This window comes from Dreissena polymorpha, chromosome 3 (assembly GCF_020536995.1).
Source record: "Dreissena polymorpha isolate Duluth1 chromosome 3, UMN_Dpol_1.0, whole genome shotgun sequence".
Classification (NCBI taxonomy): Eukaryota; Metazoa; Mollusca; class Bivalvia; order Myida; family Dreissenidae; genus Dreissena; species Dreissena polymorpha.
Genome location: NC_068357.1, coordinates 85,793,002 through 85,816,294, shown reverse-complemented (window position 1 = coordinate 85,816,294; position 23,293 = coordinate 85,793,002). Strand labels below are relative to the sequence as shown.

At 33.7% G+C, this 23,293-nt stretch overlaps 1 protein-coding gene across 2 annotated transcripts; it reads right to left on the bottom strand.

Annotated features, from left to right (window-relative positions):
• Nucleotides 1–10,596: 10,596 nt before the first annotated feature.
• Nucleotides 10,597–18,872, bottom strand: LOC127875087 (1-phosphatidylinositol phosphodiesterase-like). Of its 2 annotated transcripts, XM_052419904.1 has the most exons (3): nt 18,452–18,872; nt 17,913–18,038; nt 10,597–14,516 (listed from the first exon to the last, which is right to left on the bottom strand). In XM_052419904.1, exon 3 carries the CDS (start codon nt 14,489–14,491, stop codon nt 13,445–13,447), a length of 1,047 nt encoding a protein of 348 aa, XP_052275864.1. In that variant the 5' UTR covers nt 14,492–14,516; nt 17,913–18,038; nt 18,452–18,872; the 3' UTR covers nt 10,597–13,444. The 2 variants fall into 2 exon arrangements, with proteins under 2 accessions (XP_052275864.1, XP_052275866.1); XM_052419906.1 differs by lacking the exon at nt 17,913–18,038.
• Nucleotides 18,873–23,293: the final 4,421 nt, after the last annotated feature.

Genomic DNA, 23,293 nt, shown 5'->3' with positions numbered 1-23,293 from the left:
TTAAAAAGGCTGTCGTAATAAGACGTATCTAAAATTGGAAAATGTGTTACTATTCTTAGAGAATTTGTAATTATAAGGTTGCTTTCATGTGATTTGATTAAATGAAAAGCTTCTGTGAAAATTCATAACGTATTGTTTTCGCGAATTCTCGTAGTATTAATACACTTACAACGAATTCAAAAATAGATAGATACTCACTTGTTTGTTGAATTTCATTTAAATCTTGTTGTTGATGCTTATAACCAACGCATTCTAATTGTGATTGACCGAGGCAGCCATATTTGAATTATTTTACAAAACAATGGTAATCTTGTTATACTAATTGAAAAATAAAAATGAATCGGTTAAAGCTTTTCTGTTTGAGAAATACATATTTTAATACAGAAAAATTAAGTCAGAATGCTTTAATAGTGTCAACAGTTGTCTTGTAAGACAGCGTATTCCATAATGCATTCACATGTATCTCGTTTGCGCATCCGAACATTTACACAAAGCAATACCATTTTAGTTAGATATACCAACTTTACCATGGTGAGGAAGGAAGTTTGCAATAATGCTATGTTTATCTTTTGGAATTTGTAGGAAAGAGATTTTGGAAACCATTTAGACTTATATCCGTTAAGTCTGCTAGATGTTTTGATTTACTTTCTTTGCTTGATTTTGTATAAAGTTGTCCGTTGAGAGTAATTAATTGTTCACAGACTACGTCTATGGCAAGCGGTTCGACGCATAATCCCAAGAAACTAGGTTTCTCATGAGAACCTAGGTTCTCGGAATAAGATCCTAGGTTCTCAAAATGAGAATCTAGGTTCTCATAAGAACTATTGTTCCCATTAGGCAAATGAAATCTTGGGTTCTCATGAAAACTTAGGATATCCGAGAGAACGACGCGAAAAGCTGTCGAGAACCTAGGTTCTTATGAAAACCTTGGATATCAAACGAGAACTTAAGTTCTCAGAATAAGAACTATTTCTCATGAAAAACCTAGTTTCTCATGAGAATCTAGGTTTTATGTGTCTATGAGAACCTAGGTTCTCATGAAAAACCTAGTTTCTCGTGAGAACCTAGGTTCTCTAGCGTAAACTAAGGTTTTCAGATGACAACCTAGGTTCTCATGAAAAACCGCTTTAAATGAGTTTCAGATATTCAGTTCCCTTGTTCGGGCTTCAAACGAATGTACGGTACAGTATTGGGCTATTTTTTAGTTTTTATTTTAAGTTTGTCTGTGATACATTTAAGCAATCATTATGGTATAAATAGAACTTAAACTCAATTGATAATTTGTAACAATGTATTATTGAATCTTAAGATATCGGCCCACACTGCAAGAAAAACTTATGCACTAAAGACTTTGCAAACATATTCCGATAACTTGAGATATCTGCAAAAATAAAGTTCTTAACGGCATGTTTTCATTCTGTCAAGCCCGTGTGTAATCATGTGTGAACCCAATTGATCCTGCGCCCTGAATAATATGTGTCCCGTATTCCAAATGAGCAAGTTTACGCCGTCCGACGCGTAATTCTGGAAACCTAGGTTCTCATGAGAACCTAGGTTCTCATGAGAACCTATGGTTCCCAAATGAAAACCACGGATTTAGTATTAAAGACGCGTTATTCTGAAAACATAGTTTCTCATGAGAACCTATGGTTCCCAAATAAAAACTACGGATTTAGACGCTTAGTTGTGTAAACCTTGGTTCATCTCATGAGAACTATGGTTCCCAAATGAAGACCACGGATTATGGCAAGCAGTTCGACGCATAATCCCAAGAAACAAGGTTCTGAAAACCTAGGTTCTTACCAGAACCTTGGTGAGAACCTAGGTTCTCATGGAAAACCTAGTTTCTCATGAGAACCTAGGTTCTCATGAAAACCTAGGTTCACATTTGAAAACTTGGGTTCTGGAAGCCATGTGCAATCTTCAAGCGAGAACCCTAGGTTTTCATGAGAAACCAAGTTTATTGGGATTATGCGTCGAACCGCTTGCCATATACGTCGGGATTAGAATTTCGGTCAAAATATTCATTGGTTCATTTGTTTTCCATTTAAGTTTAACTACAATGTGTTCACAGTAGCCTTTCTTGTTGTCTTCGTTACCAGAAATAACTCAGCAAAAGGACGTTTATTAGTGTGCGATACATACATAAATTGTAGATCTGAACTAGTTAAAGGTAAACTATGTACGCAAATATGACGACTAAAGATTGGTCAGATAAGAGAAACACAATATACATTTAAATTGAAGAGCTTATTTTCTATAAATATATCTGTTGCTATAGACTATGTTAATTGTAAGAGCATAATTTAACAGTAGAAGGGAAATGTGCGTCAGACATCTTGTACAGAAACTATCAGATAGCAACAGTAGAAATAAAACGTTACGAAAAGTATAATACATTGCGATACCTTGTACAGTCATATCGGCAAGAGAAATAATAAACATTTAACACACATTAACCCTTTTGAGAAAACTCACGGGACAAAACTGCTTAAAAAAGAGCAGTAAACCATTGTCTTCTATACAAGACAAGTTCAAACAGAGTATGTCATAACATTGTGACATATTTGCACTTACATGTAACTGAAGGAATACTAATAACCAATACCAGCGTAAAAGGAAGATCTTGCTTCTGGCAAATGAACATCAATTTAGCCATAATTAAAACACGTTTAGGCCAGCAGTGTTGTATGAATGTGTCAACATAAAACGAAAAAGTATTAAACAACATTAGCCTAGTCTTATACACGTCCTTGCCAACGTCATTGATTTCCATTAAAATCATAGAAAACTAAAACGTCGTACAAATAATGACATAATTCTTTACATTTCCATATTCATATTTTGATGACAGACCACATACGAAAAAATAATTAAATAAATACTATTTTATTCATAGCATTATTATTTGGTGCCTTTTTTGTGTTTATCCAAATGTGTAAATTCTCTTCACACTATTAAGATTTGGTAAATCAGTTTAATGTACGTTTTATGACATATAAACAGACATGTATGGCATGGCAGACAGCTTACTAAATGGGTTCAGAAGGTCAAGACGCAAATATTTTAAAATTTTGATAACTGGCCTTTCTTTATAAGGTAGTGATTATGTATGATTCGATTATGGAACATTACACATACGTTAAGGTTATTTTGAAGCTTACACTTAAATAGTAGTTTACACTTGTATTCCTTTTAAAAGGATACTATGTTTGTGAGCTCATCCTACAGACTTAAATATTATAAATTAGTCTAAATTACATCTTACCGTTTTGATGATACCGTTTCTCTGATAAGCATCGTGTTTTATTGATGCATGCGGATGGCGCAACACATCAATTGATAGATATAAGACTTGCTTCCTTATATAATCATCTTAGGATTTGTCACTTAATTGAAAAACCTATATTATAATATTTGATCTTATCTTTGCACTATTGTCAAAATTTGTAGAATGAAATAATCACGTTGAGCTCTTTCGCAAGCTTCTTTTGTCACACCATTTCTTATTTGTTAATTAACGTAGATTCATTCATTATAAAATCATTCGTTTAATTTTTTAATGAAATCGTTCTTTTTAGCAAATATTAATCAAAATGACACTTGATATGCAATTTAGAGTGTTACATTTGGAATAATGCACTTCCTCATGGTGTAGATTTATATGATTGGTAAGACCGTTATATAAATTGCAAAACAACACAATACTCACATCAAAAAAGACTTCACTAAAGTAGTTAATAATCTTAATTTTATCGCATCGAGTTGATATCAAGAATCCTTACCATTCCCTCACTTATAAGGAGTGAGCCTTGCTTATTATGACCATGCGCTTCTCAGGAACACACCTTCTCGGCGTGTATTTCTATAATCCGAGTAAAGTTCGCGCTCATTCGATCCATGTCTGTTAAAGACGAAGGTACACTTTTGCAGATTTAAATGAATGTATCTTGGTTATTTTAAACGTATGCAATAACGACGTATGTTGCATGCCTGATCGTAAAACAATTGCACATATGATCGAAGCCATACAAAAGAAAGTGATTTCAAGAGGTTTTCACTTGCACAAAATTAGAATGTGGACTATTTACAACAAAAACGTTGAACAAAATGGACAATGTATAGTCTTTATTAAGAAATATATTTATCGATTGACATCATTTGTTTTTCCCAAATAATAAGCCATGAATATATTTTGCAACATATTGTGGTTCTATTAAATAGTGTGGTCAAAAATATTATTCGGGTCGGGTCGGCAGTTCAAAATTTAAATACCATCAAAACTTCGGGTCGAAACGGGTCAGATAATACATATGTTAATTAAATAAAACTACATGAATTTTCATAGCATGTTTTAGCGTTTAAAATATTCAAATGCTTGTCAAGTATATTATTTAGAATATTATACTTTTTATTGCTTTGATTTATTGAATTATGAATGAAATACCGAACTGCACATAGCTTTTTATTAGGATAACACACCGTTGATGAACTTAATCAGCAAATGTTAGTATTACTTGAAATAGTTATTATTAAGATTTAAATCGCAAAAGAAGACGGATTTCTACCTTGTAACCACCAGATATATTTTAATTGGCATAGATAAAATTAAATCTGTAGCCTTGTGAGCAAGTAATGTGTCATTTTTCAAACGGTACCGCTTTTAAAACCGAAAGTAGGATTTCTAGACGTATACGTCAACAAACGCAATTATTTTTAAGTTTTAAAGCGCAAAAAGACAGATTTCCACCTTGTAACCACCAGAAATATTCTAATTGGCATAAATACAATATGTTCATAATTTATACTTATATTTACTATGCCATGTATTTTATTTCAAGGTGTGTGGCTTTAATTAACAGTAATGAAATATTGTGTTGCATCACTAATGGCTGCATCGCGAAATACTAAAAACAAAAAAAGTAATAGGTCGACGTGGCGTAGTGGATATAGTGTCCAATAGACAGCAATTACTGGTTCAAGTCCCAGGAAACGAAATCGAGAGCGTTTTGGAATGATTATTAGTACTTAAAATTTCAATCGAGATAAGATAAATATATATTAAACAGGTTAAATACGTTCATATCCCCATTACGAAGCTCTTAATTAGGAATATTTTTTATGATAAAATAATATTGCGCATACACTTGTCATGCCTTAACACAAGCCCTTTGCAAAATGTAATACATGCATTTGAATTTGTTTTAGATCAATATACTGGATGTTGAAAATGTCGATAAAGCATCTAGGCATTCACAAAGTAGAATGAAGTATACATTGTATGGGTCTTTGTACAAATCAACTTTAATTAATTTCATTATTCAATCATTACGTTTTGAAATGAATTGCAATAGCGCAAGATAGTAAAGTAAGTAACGGACGTATACAGCATTCTTGTTTGATACAAGCAAATAGTATTTCAGAAAAAACACCGACATATGAATATTAGTTTAAAATAATTCACCTTGACAAATAAAAAAACGGATTTTTGTTGGTCCTTAAACAGACATTCATAAAAGTAGATATATTATTCAGTATGTTCTGGTGTAATAAATGTATTGAATTATACAACTATGATTGTCATTTTCTAATTAACAATTGAAAGCAGACTGCAATTTTCATATAACCTTGAAACAATGTAATCCATTTTATTCGAAATTAAATCCAGACAGACGTTTAAATTAAAGTGCGATTCACTCTTATTGCCACTTCAGGGTGCATTTCTCCGCATCGCCATCACTTATTATGTTAGGAGTTGAGGATGATGGAAATTACGCAATTATTTACATTTTTCTATATGTTTGTCTTGTGACAACATTCTTTCACGTTGTCAAAATGTACACATACTTCTAAATACGGTTAGAGACTGCTTTACTCTTGGTTTTATTTCAAATTAATAATATACTTACTTTGTTCAGGTGCTAAATACGGCTAGAGAAACTGCTTTAATCTTGGTTTTATTTCAAAGGAACTAAATACTAGTTTGTGCTTAGGTCCATGTTGCATTGTATATTTTGCTTGTACATTGACACTATAGTATTATCTTCAAGTCCCAAGGCTAATATGATTGAACAACGGAATTTAGGGCAGTAACTTGATATGTATTCTTAAAACATTTTCTTAACTTAGTAATATACAAGTAATATACCAAATTACAAGGTCAATAACGAAAATGGTAGCACGAGTGTTAAACACGCTCATTCTTATAAAGTACGACTGTGAATCGGCAGTGCAAAATATGGATGAAACTTCATGTGCAAATGGTAACGACATTAAGTTAAATTCAAATTGTCTTCAAGTTAACCATGTCTACGAAACATTCAATCGTTTGATATATCTTCGAAAATAATGAAATTGAATGATATTATTCATATTGCAATTACGATACACTTTTTGAACTTATTTTTTTAATTATAATAAACCAATCATAATTGGAATATAAGTATGAAAAATCATTACGAATTACGAAATCATGAATTTTCACCGTCCAAAATGTGCAAATCCATCAGATACACATGCATGCCAAATATGAAGTTGCTATCTTCAATATTGCAAAAGTTATAAAGCTTTAACCAAGGTTAAAGTTATGTGACACACACATACAATGACTGACTGACACAATGACAGACAGACAGGCCAAAAACAATATACCCCCGATCTTTCGATCCGGGGGCATAAACAAAGCATTGAGTGCAGCTTTAATTTGATTGTTTGTTTGTTTGAACAGAAGCCACGTCCGAAATGATCCCCTATTATTAATTGTGTTGAGTAAAGAGCCAGTTTTCAGACCACAACAGTGTTATTTTGGGTTTTGTTTCAATAAGTGAGTAAACGGGTACACCTTATTTACGGATGTATCTCCGTCGAAGAATAGTATAATGTGTTTTTTGTACATCTAATTCATAACTGTCCAATATACCTTCAAGTTTACCAATATAACAAAACATATGATTATTATTGTGTGCATGTATATTATGTTTGGTTTAGTCCCGAGAATATTCATGCTTTTGTTCAATATCAATAAATACAGTTAATACATTGAATGTTATTTGAGGGCTGCATAACTTACACGTGCAGGCACTATTTCCCGAAAGAGTGGAAATAATAGTTTTTGTTAAATTGATTTCAATATCTAAAGATGTATGAGCTTTGAAGAAAACTGAAAACTGCATAAAATTTGATTATTGCCATCGAATGCGATATATCACAAGCCGTTGGTAAAATAATACCGGAATAAATTGAATTCACATTGGTTTATGGAAACAGTGGCAAAAAGGTTAATACTCTCCAAGTTAAACCAAGTAAAATTTAAACACATTCAATGTTATTCTGGCTGTATTATTAGTTTATCATTTGTATGTGCGTGTAATGTAATACTGAACCTACCAAATATCAGTTATACAATGCTACACCTCACACAATTTCAACCCACAAACTACAACTGGGCATTTTTGTTGCAATATACAAACTGTAGCGGACACAATGTTTATACAATAAAAGCGGACTAATAAACAGTATACCATTTTAAGTTTTATTAAATTAATGTTTATTAAGAAGACCCAATAAGAACACACAACAACAGACACAATGATTTTTCTACCTATTAAGAAATATATTTGTTAGAAAAAATATAAAGGCAAAGAAAAGTATATATTCGGTTAAATTGCGAATAGATATATCGTTATAATGAAACATATAATGAGTCCAAAATCCGTATACTCTGAGATAAAAATGCTAATAAGGAGCCATGAGATTTATATGTGAAAAATGATGGATTTTATCTAACTGCCAGTTATAGTATAAAAACAACATATGCATAACGGGAACTACAACGGGCGAGGCATGGTCAGGGGTGATAACCCCAAAAAAGGGTTAGGGTAAGGGTTAGGGTTAGGGGTCGGGTTAGGGTTAGGGTTGGGTTTAGGCTAACCCAAACCCTAACCCGACCCCTAACACTAACCCAGACCCTTACCCTAACCCTCTAACCCCCCCTTGCGCAATACCATACCATGCCTCGCCCGTTGTAGTTTTCCGCCTCCCATGCATAACACGTTCTTGTTCGTTATATAGTTGTCTACATGTATGCTTTGTGCAAAAATTACATTGTTTAGATATAACTCATGCGATAAAGGAGTCTCTATTGGTTACTTCGATAATTAGCAATTGTATAGACCGTGTTTTGATACTGCTTTAACATCGTTCATGGAAGTTTGATGTCAACATATACAAAACAAATTTTAACCTTAACATGCTATTGATTTGCTGTTTATCTAACACTTGTGTGACCTTACTGATTCGTTAGTTAACGTACTTTATATAAGCCAGACCGACTGCGATAAATCGATGTCGGGTTCTGAGATGCTTTGACTATAGAAATTATACAATATGATTTGTCCCAATGTTACATCAACTTATAATAAAGCCGTGTATTCCTATGTCCATCTTCACATTTTATTATCTGATTGTCACCAACTTTTAGTTTAAGTGTCAATTTTTCCACATTTCAAGCGATTATATACGATCAAAATCTAACTAGACAAATAACAAAAAAGGTATTGTAAGATGAACACATTTCATGACTGAGTTGACTACCTTTTAAATATATAAGATAATGAATGCCCTCAATACCATTAGCCTTTTAACCTCATGGCATCATCAATATTCATTTAAATTTCCGAAAAGTGTCCCTAGATGTAAAGTAAAGGTTTAAGGCATCCGTCTTTGTACACTAAAGTGAAACTTTGGAATAATTGTGTCTCAAACATCCATACGTATGTTGAATGAATAATAATTGAACAAGCCAAAGGCTATAAGAATACATTAATCATTACTGACTCTCCTTGTGGACACTCGTGTGGGAAATGCCAAGCTACTTATTTGACGTTGTTAATATTTTCGCATTTAATCAGACGAATAGGGAGCAAATTTGAGTAATTCAATTTGCAGTCATAACGAATTCTACATACATTTAATGACCTCATAAGTTCGTAATTTGGTCGTTATATATTATAATAAATATTGAATGGTTTTGTGGAATATATTGCATTGTACCATATTCAGATTGAGTGTATTGAACACCATAAAAAAACTAGCTTTTAACCTACTTATTGCTATGACTTGCACAAGGTGCATCATTTAAAATTAAACATTCTTTATAAACTGCGAATTATGTCTTTGATTGCGCTGAATTTTTAGGTTTGGGATTTATTGCAAATGTTTAAGTGATGTAGGCTCAATGTAAGATGGTTAATGCATTACTATAAAACGTATGTTTGAAATATAAACACACACTTTGTCTTTGCCCGAAATGCCAGTAAATATGTATACAATTTTAATAGAAAAGATGTACTTTGGCTGCTAACTTAATTTGTTAAGATTCAACAAAGAGATAGATGATATTGAGGTTGAAAGTGTATGTGTTGAATGAAATAAACGTGAGCATTCATACAATCATCCTACATAGACAGTTTACTCTCTAAAACCGGAATCCTGCCGAACCCGAACAGAACCTTTAACTCGTTATGTACTACTGTATGTATTTTGGATAAGTTATGCTTAGCATGAATCATGTAGCCTACGTTATAGTTTTGCATGTGTGCCTTAGGTGAAAGGTCAATAAAGCAACACAGAAGTAAATCTTTACGGTGATGATCTCGCTCAAGAGGTGACGTGAAAGTAGCTGATAGATGTTACTCAAAATACTTGTATATAGGTATAGTTGTGGTCTGGTGCGCATGTCGCGATATTGATAGCGCGATTTCCTATCGTATTCTTGGAAATTCGCACTATCGCTTCGAATGATCGCATCCTCGCATCATGATTTCGATAAGTTGAACTTTGCTGAAAAGCTTGAATGTCTCTCAATATTATGTGAAAAAAGGAATGTGTTTGTTTGTTTTGTGGTCCTTTCACAAGGAGGATTGCTTTCGCGAGAACTGTGCATGTTATTGTAAACCAGATGTTATGCTTTTCTGCATATAGATGAATAGTTACAATAATGGGCAAACATTAATCCACTTAGTTAACCGTGTGTTGTACACACTAACACATTTTTTGTTTAAGATGTACATTTAAAATAGTTTTTGACAACTGAACAAGCCTTACTTTAACAGTAAAATATAAAATACAATTTACTGGTACACATCGTGTTATGATATTTAATGGATTTGTTCACAGAAAGTCGCATTTGTAAACAATACGACATAAAACCCGTTTTTTACTTACAAACGCCTTCCAGATCCTCGATGATTATCTGTTTGTAACTTGTTTTTTTAATGGTTTTAAATTTCATATTTTGTTGCCATCAGTCTAAGCAAAATTTGTCCACAACCTTCAAATTTACAAAATGACAAAAACGTCTACGTTTTATTTCATTTCTAACACTTTTTTGTAAGGTGTATTTTTTTTCGTCCTTACAATATCTTCATTTTATCCGGAATAGTTTAAAACGTGTTTAATAGTTTGTAAGTCCATTTCAAGCGCTAAACGTTAATTGCGTGATGTAGAGATTTATGCTTATTTGTTATAGATGAAACACCGAAGATGATTTAAAGCAGCGCAGTTTTATTTCTCTGAAAAAGTACCATAACACCAGCTGTTAATAACGTTGAGGCATTGCATATATATATTTAAGCATGAGCGGTTAATATTATTGTACAATAAGTTTTGAAACTATGAGTATTTAAATATCGATTCCAAAAAACATAAGTAAATGACAATAATACAGATATCAAATAAATTTTAATATAAAATTATTAATTATGTTATACTTGTCGGTTGAATGTTCAATATCATGTATAAATCAGCATGTTATAACCATACATACATAACTTGCACGCCAATTAAACCTATACAATTAACAATATCATATTGTACAGATTGAAATAAAATCCCAGTCAAACGTATATCAATCTAACTATGAATTGATGCATTTAGTAACATATACGCAAGTTCCAAGTTACTTTCTAATATGTAAAGATAATAACAGCAAACATCCTGTCTGAAACCAAACAATGTCTGGCCAGTGAGCCGAGAGTGGTCCTTAAATACTGTGATAAGATGGTTTATTGGTTTATTCAATATATACAATATACAAACTGTCCATGAGTATACAAGATGTATGAGCGAGGATTTTCGCTGCTAGGCACGTGCTTAGAGGTGTTCAAGCTGATTTGTCGTGAATATCAGGCCGTCACCAACATTTCTGGGTTATATAATGTTCTTAAACTTTGTCCAATATTCGTGGGTTCTTTATATTGCAATGTGGATTGCACTAGACAAAGAACTTGTAGTACGTAGCTCATCCCCCTAAGTTGAAACAATTTTGTCAATTTTGTTGAATATTAACTGCTTCCTTTTGTAAGATTTTTTCTAACTAATCAATTTGTCTTCTTAAGGCTAAATTACTAATATTCGCTTATTACATGTTATCTTTTGTAATCGAATACGTGTTTTAAAATTTGCATTATTTTTCTAGTTATTCTTATTATATTTAATACCTAATAATTATATTATCTATAATATATTTTTTTTATGTAATATAGCTTTATAAAAGAACATATTTAGATTTCAATGTCTATTATATTAATACCTCGCATCTACTAAATATAATTTCTATTCTAATAAAATTAATCGCTAAATGTTTACATTACTTTTAATATTCCGAATAGATATAGGAGTAACTAGTTAGTGAATACATACACTACGTGATGATAACTAGAGAGATAAATAAAGTAAAACTTGTCAAACAGTCAAACAAACAAGTGCGCTAGACAAAACACATAACAAACGCGCAATCCGGGGGTCACCGGATTGGAAACGGTAAAACAATGGTGGTTAAAACCGGTTTCTAGGAGCTCCGTAGCTCAAATTGCGCCCAGTTTTAATAATTAAACATTTTTTAATGTAAATATAAATTTACCCTATAGAGTCACGGTTACAATATATTGCTATAAAAGAGGAAACTTTTCATTTGAAAAACCATTTAACCGCATAATGGTTATATAGAGCAGAGCACAAGAACCCAAACTGTCTGATGCACGATGAAATTAAACGAAAACGATTATCAACTACATCTTGTCCTTACCTAAAATCTTTAAAGACGTAACATCATATAGTTTACGATTCAGATCATCGTGAAAATATTTCAAGCGAACAAATTGAAACATTAAAATAAAACACTAAAACAGTAACTTGCATGTTCAATTTAAGATACAATAATGTCAATATTTAAACATGTTAAAATATACTTTAAAATCAGTATGCAGAGTATAATTCATGTTAAAATAAGAAACAAATTCAGTGTACAACATTATACAATACACGATTCAAGTTATCAATGTAAAAAACTTTATCTCCACTTACATTCCGCTACATTTCAGCATAGATGTATACATGACTTTGTATTATTGTTTTCGGAATTATAATGTTTCTTTGAACAAATTTAAACAAAGAAAATGCATAATTTAATTGGGCTTGGTCATCAACTGTTATTGCTTTAATTAAGTTGCTTAAATGATATTTGAGTATGTTAACAAAGGTTAAATGTTAAACTGTTAATAAAGATTAAAACAATTTGGAATAATGGAACTTAACTTAAAACTTATAACACAATTTTTACAAAATTTTCAGAACACAAATATAAAATATATTAAGTTCAAATTGAAACAAAAGGGTCAATCTTATTGTAACATCGACAAACATGATACGGAAATATTAATACATCTTTTTATGTAAACTTATTGTAGATTATCCTTAGTAGTGACAAATGTCCAAGAAAACGATGTTTTATTGTATTTTTCTTATTAATTAAGTTAAATGATAAATTATCAGAAATTCGATGACAACTGTAGAGTTTTGAAGTTTGACTTCATGAAAAGACATGCATTAAAAAAAGATACATATAATGAAATTTGAACATGTTTGTAACTTATGAATAATAAGTACCATCGCATGCGAAAAAACCTAATTAATTAATTGGACCATGATAAATGGACAAAATATTAAAACGGCATTGAACTATTAAGGCCTTATAATATAACATCAATAAAGCAATATCAGTTGACATCGAGTTTTTAATTTATTTTTTTCCAAGAAGGACTTTTGTTAAAGCCTGAATATACAAAATAAAAATAAAAATTAGTTTATCTAAATGTAATCTATGTAATCATTTAAAAATATCTTTTCACATGAAATCATGTGAACAAAATGGCAATTCCAAATGCAACATGCAAAACACTTTATTATATTACATCAGATATAGATAATCATACAAACGTATCATACATGCCAATCAGTAAGTTGATCTTAATGTCATAATAGAAAACTAGTTCACATGTCCTAGAGGACATAGTTTACCTTTACTCATAACCATGTAGATGGTGTTTGAGGCAAATTGAAATTTTTATTGGAGCAATTTTGGTTTGTGTCAGAGATGGGCATGCCTTCAAATTTGATCGATACTGTCTCGAATTTCTTTAAATCCTGGGTAGTCCGACGACAAAAATGCCAAAGCATTTGTTGGATTTGTAGAAGGTGTAATCTCGATATGACAAATAAAGTTGTCATCAATAATGCCTCGATATTTCACTAAACGATGCGCTGTAGGATTTTCAATCTCGCGAGGGCGATCCCAGTTGTGATCGATAATGTCTCGGATTACCTTATATCCCGGAAAGTCCATGACAACAATACCAAGGCAACCAATGCGATATCTGACTAAACAATGCCATGTAGGATTTGAACGCCTTGCTGTCTCTTGCGGACAATCTACTAACCAATGATTATAGCTCGTGAACGTTATGTACATTTCTTTCTTATCCCTTTGAGCTGAGGATGCCTTTTTTATGTTAGCTTTGATGCCATCTAACTTTTGTGAGAATGATCCTGGTTTATGGTTTTCACATATGATAATTTTTCCATGTGTCATATTTCCATACTTCATCATATCATCGTTATCTTCGATATCATAGTCTGCCAGAATAATCATCTTCCCTCTTGCTTCGCCAAGGGTAGGCATTGATCTTTTTTTAAAGATATGACTAGAAAATTTCTCCAAGAAGGGTTTCAGCGCATCCCTAAAATCAAGTCCCTCAAGATTACTGTTTTCTTGTGCAATCCGTAAGATAACGCATTCACTTGGGTGCGTTTGAAGAAAGTTTACACAGCCGGTTAATGTATCTGTCAGCTTACATAGGTAATAGCCGCCGTGATTGAGTAACATATCATCTCTGGTTGCCTGACACCGAATGTCAAGAAATCGTATTCCCATATTCAGCTGAATGCATAATAACCAACTCTGACAGCTAACAAATAGTCCAGTGACTTTTCCATCATAAGCATAACTCATAGTAGCGTGTGTGCCAGGAATGGACAGCTCCGAAAGAAACTTAGAATCTGATACTCTCATCATCCAATCTTCATTATGTCCTTCTGGACCCGGATCTTCGGAAGAACACCAGAAATCAGGGTCCTTTGCTATTATATTACCCATGTCAAGGGTGTTACACGTTACGTGTCTGCAAGACAAAAAAAAAACAATAGTAAGCTGATTATCAAATTGTATATGATATGATTCTTTTCATTTTTAATAAAGTGCACACAAGACGGTTATTGATAAATATGGAATTCAGTACTACAATTGACTTGACTACAGATAGGGATAATGTTTAATATGGCCTTAAAAGCCAAGACTTTTTAGCATGAACCTGTAAAGCACCATTTTAATAAGATTAATACACTTTAAGAAAGAAAAAAAGCAGCTGGACTCTAACAAGTGCTCTTTTGATTCAACGAATATTGCTTAAACCGCTAAGCTGCCAAGCCTAACACCCGTTTTATACTTTTTATTATTGATTCACAATATCTACAACAATACAACGGTATTAATAGATAGTTTCCAATTATTTAATCGCTTCACTTTTGTAACATTTATAACTCTACTTAAAAAGATGATTACTAGTAAACGAAGCTGTATTTTCATTATTTGTCTACGTAATACGAGGTCTTTGCGTTTGCTCCATGATTAATAAAGTTCTCCGTTTTTTTTTAAATTTTTGACAAAAACTTCATTTCGAAAATTCGCGAACAAGTCCCTTTACAATTGAAGTTTTCGATAATCAGTAAAATAACTATTTTAAATAGAAGTATTTTGGTGTTTTTTATTTCAACATGATGTTTCAAGTGGTTAAGCTTTTTAAACGTTTCATTTAAAAGTGACACATTTTGTAGTACTTGTATCATCTAAAACCACGGTCAAATGGTTTCTTTTAGCTATAACGTGTGATAAAGGACCTTTTTGTCAGTCAAGAAACAAGTAGCAGTCTGTGTGGGTACCACAATGCATAACAAGCTATTTGAATAGCTAACCTACATGTTCTGTCGAAATCTACTAAATACTTGCACAATGTTCAGCAAGGACCTTCATGTTCTAAGTATAGGTGGTTCTATTTTCATAATTGACAAATTGCATTACATGTAAAGTAAAAAAAAATACACATTTTTATTCAGTTTTCTTTTCAAGGAAACAACATTAGACAAATGTCTCGTTAGGTTGTCCATCGTCCATTGATGTGTCAGTGCAATTAATACAAATTAGAAATGCAAGATGTCTATCATTGTAAACTATAAATGTACTATATTATAGGTTGCAAAATTGCTACAATTGATATATGAGCATTAATAGTTAACCACCTAATTATTATGCTTAAAAGAATAATATTTTATACAAAATAACATGTTAATTGCTGTCAATTTTAAATATACTTATTTCCCATCGCGCTGTGTGAAGAATACCTTAGATGATATATGTAAGTTTGAATTGACATCCAACAATGGTAAAAACAATGCATTTTTAATTCGTGCGTTTAAAGTAAATAAATAGCAAACAAAGCAAGTATCGTGATCAGATTGGTTCTCCCTGACTACATGCTTGTTATGGGTCTGTTCACACTGTAGTAGAATATGCCAAAGAAATAGAATTCATTTCACACGTTGTCTTTATAACAATCGGATTGTAATCAGTCAAAATCCTATCCGCATTAACAGACGAAGCGAACGCATATTATTAAATATGTCACACTGCAAAACAACACACCAACACACAAGTATGAAGTATTCACAATCCATGCATCAACACTTATCCTGGGCACTTCAAGGTCGAATCAAGTGTCTGAAGTATCAACATATATACTATATCACGCACACACGACATGTGTAAAACCAACTTTTAAGTGTTCTGATTATTTTCAACAATAGCAAGGATGTAGCATAATGGAGGTTGGCTGTTTGAATAGATTCCAAAGACTGTGTGGTGGTACCAATCAAACCTGTTGGGTTAAGGAAGGTTTTCTTTTGAATTGTTTCCCACGACTGTGTATTGGTACCTGTCATAATTGTTCGGTCAAATCTCTCAATAACGACAGAAAAATCACATCCCAAATGCGCGTATAAAACGTTTGTATCAAATGTATTTTTGAATACATGAATGACAATAGTTTACGTGTATATTAATCTCTTATTACCTATAATTGCAGTATTATATTGTCATAAGAATCGTCATATATTATACGGATTAAGGGATAGGCTTCAAAGCAATTAGTTTGTAAAGAATTATGTTCCATTCGTAAAATATATTACACTATTACGTAAGCGATGTATCTACATTCATTTGTCAAGCAGATTAGATATTAGATGATCATGCAAATGTTTATTCATATAACAACATTCTCTAATCAAAGCGCTGTAGGCGCTGAGGGCCTGGGGCTAGATTTAGTGTGACGAAAAATGCATTTAGGATGTTTCGTCCGAATTTCTCCCTTTGTCCGAATTTCTACGGATTGACCATATCGGTTGAGTGCAGAAGCTAAGAGACGTAAGAGAAAAGACAATATTTGTGTATAAACTACAGTGTACATAGACGGTGGAGGACTACACAATACTGGTTGGGGGAACGATAACCTTTTGTTTAACTCTGCAGATCTGGTAGAGGTTCGTCTACATATGCGGTGAAGATATACAACAACAACAACATGGCCGCAAAAAACCCTGTTATTGTTGGCGTCAAATAAATCACTTTCAATAGAGTACAAATGTTTCCTATAACATAATTAACAGATCAGGAAAAACACTCATACTTCCTTTGTTAAGTGTATACAAAAGAAAATCCAATAACCCTGATAAGGCCCAGTCTCACTATGATGCCGGCGGAGCCCCCGTGCGTGATCCGGCATCTACCGGGATGAGGCGGGTCTCCACCGGGATGAAGCGGGGAAAACTGGGGCTCCACTGGGAAAGTATTAAAATGTTTAATACCTCCGGAATGAACCGGGAGTCAACGGACAGGACCGGCAGCGACCGGCGTGGCACCGAGAACAACCGGGACGGCAACGGGAACAACCGGGACGGCACCGTAGCTCTACCGGGGCCCATACAGACCCCGGTAGAGGTAAGGCAACGTGGTAAGGTGAAGCCCCGGTGTATGCCGACTGAGTCCCGGTATAGCTACGGTACATAAGTAAACCGGCGCTCTGCCGGGACGCCACTGGCATTCACCGGAGCTCCGCCTGGGCATTACCGGCAACGACCGGGGTAAAACCGGGGCGTTGCCGTAGCTCTGCCGGGGTCTGATGCCGGTACGCTGCCGGCTTTCACCGGGGCTCAACCGGGGCATTAGCGGAGACAACCGGGGCTCTGCCGGGGCTTCACCGGGATAAACCGTAGCCAGTACGGGGTTGAACGAGACTCTGCCGGGCTCTTGACCGGCTTCAACCGGGGCGGCACCGGAAAATAGTGTGACCGCGTGAAAAAAATTATACGAATCATCCCGGTTCTCGCCGGTCGACCGGCGTTAGCAAACCGGGATGGACCGGGGCTCTACCGCCAATAGTGAGACTTGGGCTTAAAGAACGGTTTACATATTGTGTGCGTTGTCTCACGTAGAACTTTTCGCGCTCGATTTGCGCGTTAGATCTGCGCAGTGAAATACCATATCCGGTTACTTCGTCTATTTCCGAGAATAATGATACGCCCCAGGCCAAAAACTGAAAGATATGACAACAATGAAGATATGTAAGGGGAAACGTTATACTGAATCATCACAGAACAAAAACATTTTGTATAAACTAATACTGAACTTCCAGAAACTATATCATGGAAGAAATTTTCGTTCTGATCCATTGCTTAAACAACAGACAATCAAATTTTATCATTACATGATCAAAACAAGGCTCGCCGCCTCGGAACGGTCGATGTAAATAATTGAGGGTTTAAACCGGTTTTAGGGCTGACAAAACCTAACGCTTACCGAGAAAATAATCACATACCAAAATGATAAAGACATAACTTAAACTCAGCATATATACGAAAATCTAATTACAGCTTATTTTGAGTAACACAATCATTAATTATTTTGAGCTACACAAATCAAACTAAATCTTAATATTATTATATTTACCTTATCTTTTTTCCAGTTTAATATGAGTTCACAATACATTTACATGTACACGTTCAAACGCACTGTGTAATCTTTATTCACTTTATTTGTAGTTTCGCTTTCATTGCTGATAATTTCAATGTGAACCATGCACACATTGTAAATGAACACTTTTTCAAAATGAAGTTTGTTAAAATATCTAAAAAATAAAAATAAACTTATAAACCATACACAATATCAACATAAACAGGTACATGTATTACATTTAACAAAAGTGTCCCCTCTGAATAACATCTTAGTCAATCACATTTACTCATTTCAAACAAAGAGATGTACACTACTGAACTACGTACATTTCCTAGATTGCCTTAAGAGCACTTTTAACAATATCCGCTCAAGTTCTAACATGAGGTAAAACGATTTATACGTGAGTTCATTAGATTTCCATTGTCAATTAATAACAATAACAAGACGCACTTAATCTTGCCATTGATAGACCGGATTTCGTCGACAAAGTCCCTTCCTAAGAGGTTTGCAGCATTCGACAAATTATGCGTACTTGGTTACAAGAGTATTTAATACATGTATAGCAATAACATTTATTTTGTGTGCTCCGATATTTTGTCTTATTCAAATCGAATCACAAAGATATGCACGAAATGGAAATATCGGATGTACTTTTTACAGTTCAATATCAGTATAATATCAGGTATTGCCATATTTCACTATACTCTGCACGAAGTAATTCAGATGTCCTGTCGAATTATTAATAAAATTGTCTGGTTAGCATCCCGAGATTACAGTGTTAGTTCTAGCAAACGCCAATCAATGGTTCCCACCAGCATTGATTTCACAATAACGGCTGTAGGTTTAAATAATGAAGGAAATATGTGCTGTTGAGTAGTATGCAGCTATTAAATGCTGTTTTTCAATAAAATTAGGAACTTGGCTGGCGCGTTCTTCAAGTTTTCATGCCCAGGAAGTGAAGTTTCCAGTATTCAAAATTTACTTATACACCCATTTCGCATGCATCTTTTATCGTTTTCAAAATATACGAAACAAAAGAAAATTGCACTAAACATCTAATGACGTCGTGAAAATTAACATAAACACGTATTTGTCCCTAAATTGAGACAATTGCTACCACTGAATGAAGAAAAATGATATCCTAGATATAGTAACACAGCTACGATATATTGTTTTGATGGGAAAACCATGATATAGCTTGTAAAACATACAGTCATTTAAATATTGCAATTCGTTTTTGCTCTAATGTGTTACCCGTTAGTTATTACGTTTGACCGAAATTACAATTACGCATTATTTCTTCAAAATATATAACTAAAAACTATGGTTAAATGAACAATTATAAAGAATTGTTGACCATATTCTACAAACACATGAGAACATCTTTATAACTTTCTGAAATATAAACAATAGCTTTCAAAAAAGCCTGTACAGTGATATGTTCATGTTTGTTTTTATTTAATAAAACATGTTAAAAAATTGATATATTGTGTGATTGCTGTTGTGTTAAATATATAACAAGACTGTCTGTTTCATATGTTATCTGAAACGCTGTCGATTTAGCCACACCTCGGCACATTTGTCCAAGAACTGGGAATGATACTATACACGGTTCTAACCGCGGCACATTTGTCCAAGAACTGGGAATGATACTATACACGGTTCTAACCGCGGCACATTTGTCCAAGAACTGGGAATGATACTAAACACGGTTCTAACCGCGGCACATTTGTCCAAGAACTGGGAATGATACTATACACGGTTCTAACCGCGGCACATTTGTTCAAGAACTGGGAATGATACTATACACGGTTCTAACCGCGGCACTTTGGCCAAGAACTGGGAATGATACTATACACGGTTCTAACCGCGGCACATTTGTCCAAGAACTGGGAATGATACTATACACGGTTCTAACCGCGGCTAGTCTGGTCAAGACTGAGCATGTGAGACATTTTAGGAAGCTTCGTGAAAAATATCAGGAGTTCGGACCATCTAAGCATGCGCACAAACGAACAACCCGCTTCATTATTCTCCCGTGATTCATGCCAATTGATGCCATGTGGTTTGTAATGTTGTGTTAAGTTTTAAAGTATTATCAAACGATTAATGTTTAACTTTTGAGAAAACATATTATTTTCCTTACAGAATAAAAACTCATATTCGATTAATATTTCTTGACGGCATATTCTATATTTATGGAGTATTCCTTAAGCTGTACAAGGAATATTTTCAAGAAAGCAACTGTACCGCCCTACCGAAACAATATTTATTTGGTAGAAATGTAGTGGCGCGTAGACGGTTCAAGGAGTTGCCGAAAATAATTTTAAGCATTCTCGAAAACAATATATTTTAATTTAACAAAACACACACACTTGTTAGTCAAGATAATTATGTTGTCAGCAGATTTTTCTGAATATGATTGGCCTTCTTAGAATCCTCTATTGAGGTCTTTGAAATGCTCGCTTTTTTATAAAGAAACAGACGGGTATCCTTATCTATTTCTGAATACACACTTATGCTGCTAATAAAGAAAGTCATAATCCGACAAAGTGGTCTTCATATGTAGACCAGTTAATGGTCGATTTTATCCAATCATCAGACGTGCATTGTCGAAATAAACCACTGTGGAATAAACTTTCCTCTATTTCGGCAGTGCTGAAATATAGCTGTCACGCGCGGCGGAGAATGGTCATATTACTCGGAATCAACTATAAAGTAATCATTTTTAGTAAAATCGAATGAGATTCAACAAAACAAACCATTTGATACCAAGATGTAATATATTTTTAACACATAATGCAACTCAAAAAGCAAAAAAACATTATTTACAAATATTAAGTGCGCGTACTCGTGACGTCATTATTAACACGTCATACGACACAATGCATGTTCTTTCACGCTAAAACTGCAGTTGTTAGTGTGTTTTTTTCATTATTTCTTAAAATCGGGGACGTAGAGGTATGATAAACAGAAAAACAGGTTAGTTACTGATATTTTTGTAATGTATTAGGCTCGGCACGAATAAAATAATGAAACAATGTTTGCTTAAAATAACTTAGGGATTTTCCGTGTAATTCGATTTTCCTATTCTATTTTTAAAGAAATAATGTTCGACTAAGAAAATTGATGGGATAAATCGAATTCTAGGTCGGTGCCAAATAAAGCAAAGTTTATTTTTCCTGGCACGAAAATATGAACCACTCGCCAAAGCTCGTGGTTCAGATTTTCTAAGCCTCGCAAAAAAAACTTTGCTTTATTCGGCACCGACTTAGTATTCTCTATATCGCTTACAAAGAACCGTTCATTTAGCACAAGTAATGCATCTACAATGCGAGAAAGTGATGAGTGATTGATTTTGTGGCGATATTTACCCTAACACTATTTTTACTTACGTTCATTTTTTCTTTTGGTATATTGTTCCTTTTAGTTTATATATTAATAGCGTCCTTAGATTTCCGGTAAGCGTGGTTTTATTCATTATCGAAAGATACACATAGAAAAGTATCGTTGTGTGTTGTTTTTATATCCATTTGAATGTATAATAAATGTTCATTGCGTTGATAAAGATCGGAACCTCATTATTATGCTGCATAATTAAGTCAAACCACTCTAACCTGAATGTCTACAAAATGCCTATGGCATTTTCCGAGTAACACCGCATGAGAAGACAGTATAAAAACGCGCGTTTTCTCTGTGAGCAGTCAGTTCTTCTCCCGACTTAGTCGATTTAACATCGTGAAATCAGCATTTAAAATATGTTATTAACATATCATTAGGGACATTGAGCACATAGAGACTGACTATCCTCTTTACACGTTCTTAGAGCCTTGAACTTAAATTCCTACCCATCAGCAGCTCGGGTCGCTAATAGTTTATGGTTAATATATTCCGTACCTTCATACACACATTGTTAAGCACTTTAAGGTTCCATACCTAGGGCACGAAATCAATACTGGCACGAAGTCATTTTAACGTGACCATAGGTCTTGACTAGGAGTCGTGTATTTAATAAAATAGTTAAAGGTCTATATGAGCATAGGTGTAGACCTGAGGTCAAAGGTTTTAATATACAGAACGCGAGGTTAGAGGTATATAGCATTGTGATTATTATTGATTTACTGTTTAAACCCAATTATTTATTTAATATTGAATCATGAAGTAATGTAGCTGAAGGAAAATTATATTATATTTCATTGTATTTTTAAACGTCTGAACCATACTATTAAGACCGACGCTCCGTCGACGACACGTTACAATTTGAAGGTACGATCAGGTCTAAGATGCTTTACTTGTGTCGCAATGTTAACTGCAATGCAGAGCCCTTTGTTGATGCTTTGTATCAATGACTTTCTTCTTTTAATGCAAAATGGATAACGCACGAGCGATAACTGGTTTTGACAATTCCGGAACATGAAGCTGAATAACAACTGATGTTGATGGGTCATTACATGAGTATGCTTTTGAATATGTCAAAAAGATCTACAGTAGCATTGTTTGATGTACAAACCTGGGGCTCTGGTTCATTATTCTATATATTTGACTGGAAATGTAATTGTTATGGTCACATATTTTTTTCAAGAAACAAATGGTTATTTTTGCTTTAATATTGCTTTAATTTTAACCTCAGTGTTGTAACAAATCGACACGATTAGTGTTAGATTGATGACAACTAGAGTCTCCAACCTAAATAATGACACAGATTAACGTTTCTGATTAAGGGCAACTACTTTGGTGTTTTCGTGAGACCTCGTTTCAAAATCGAATCTTATTTTCAAAGAAAAACTGTGCAAGACTTGTAAACTTTGAATGCGAAATAAAGTGTATAGCTTCTAT

Bases quoted from the DNA above. Each gene is read 5' to 3' on its own strand.
- LOC127875087 (XM_052419904.1), bottom strand. From the start codon at position 14,491: ATGGGTAATATAATAGCAAAGGACCCTGATTTCTGGTGTTCTTCCGAA.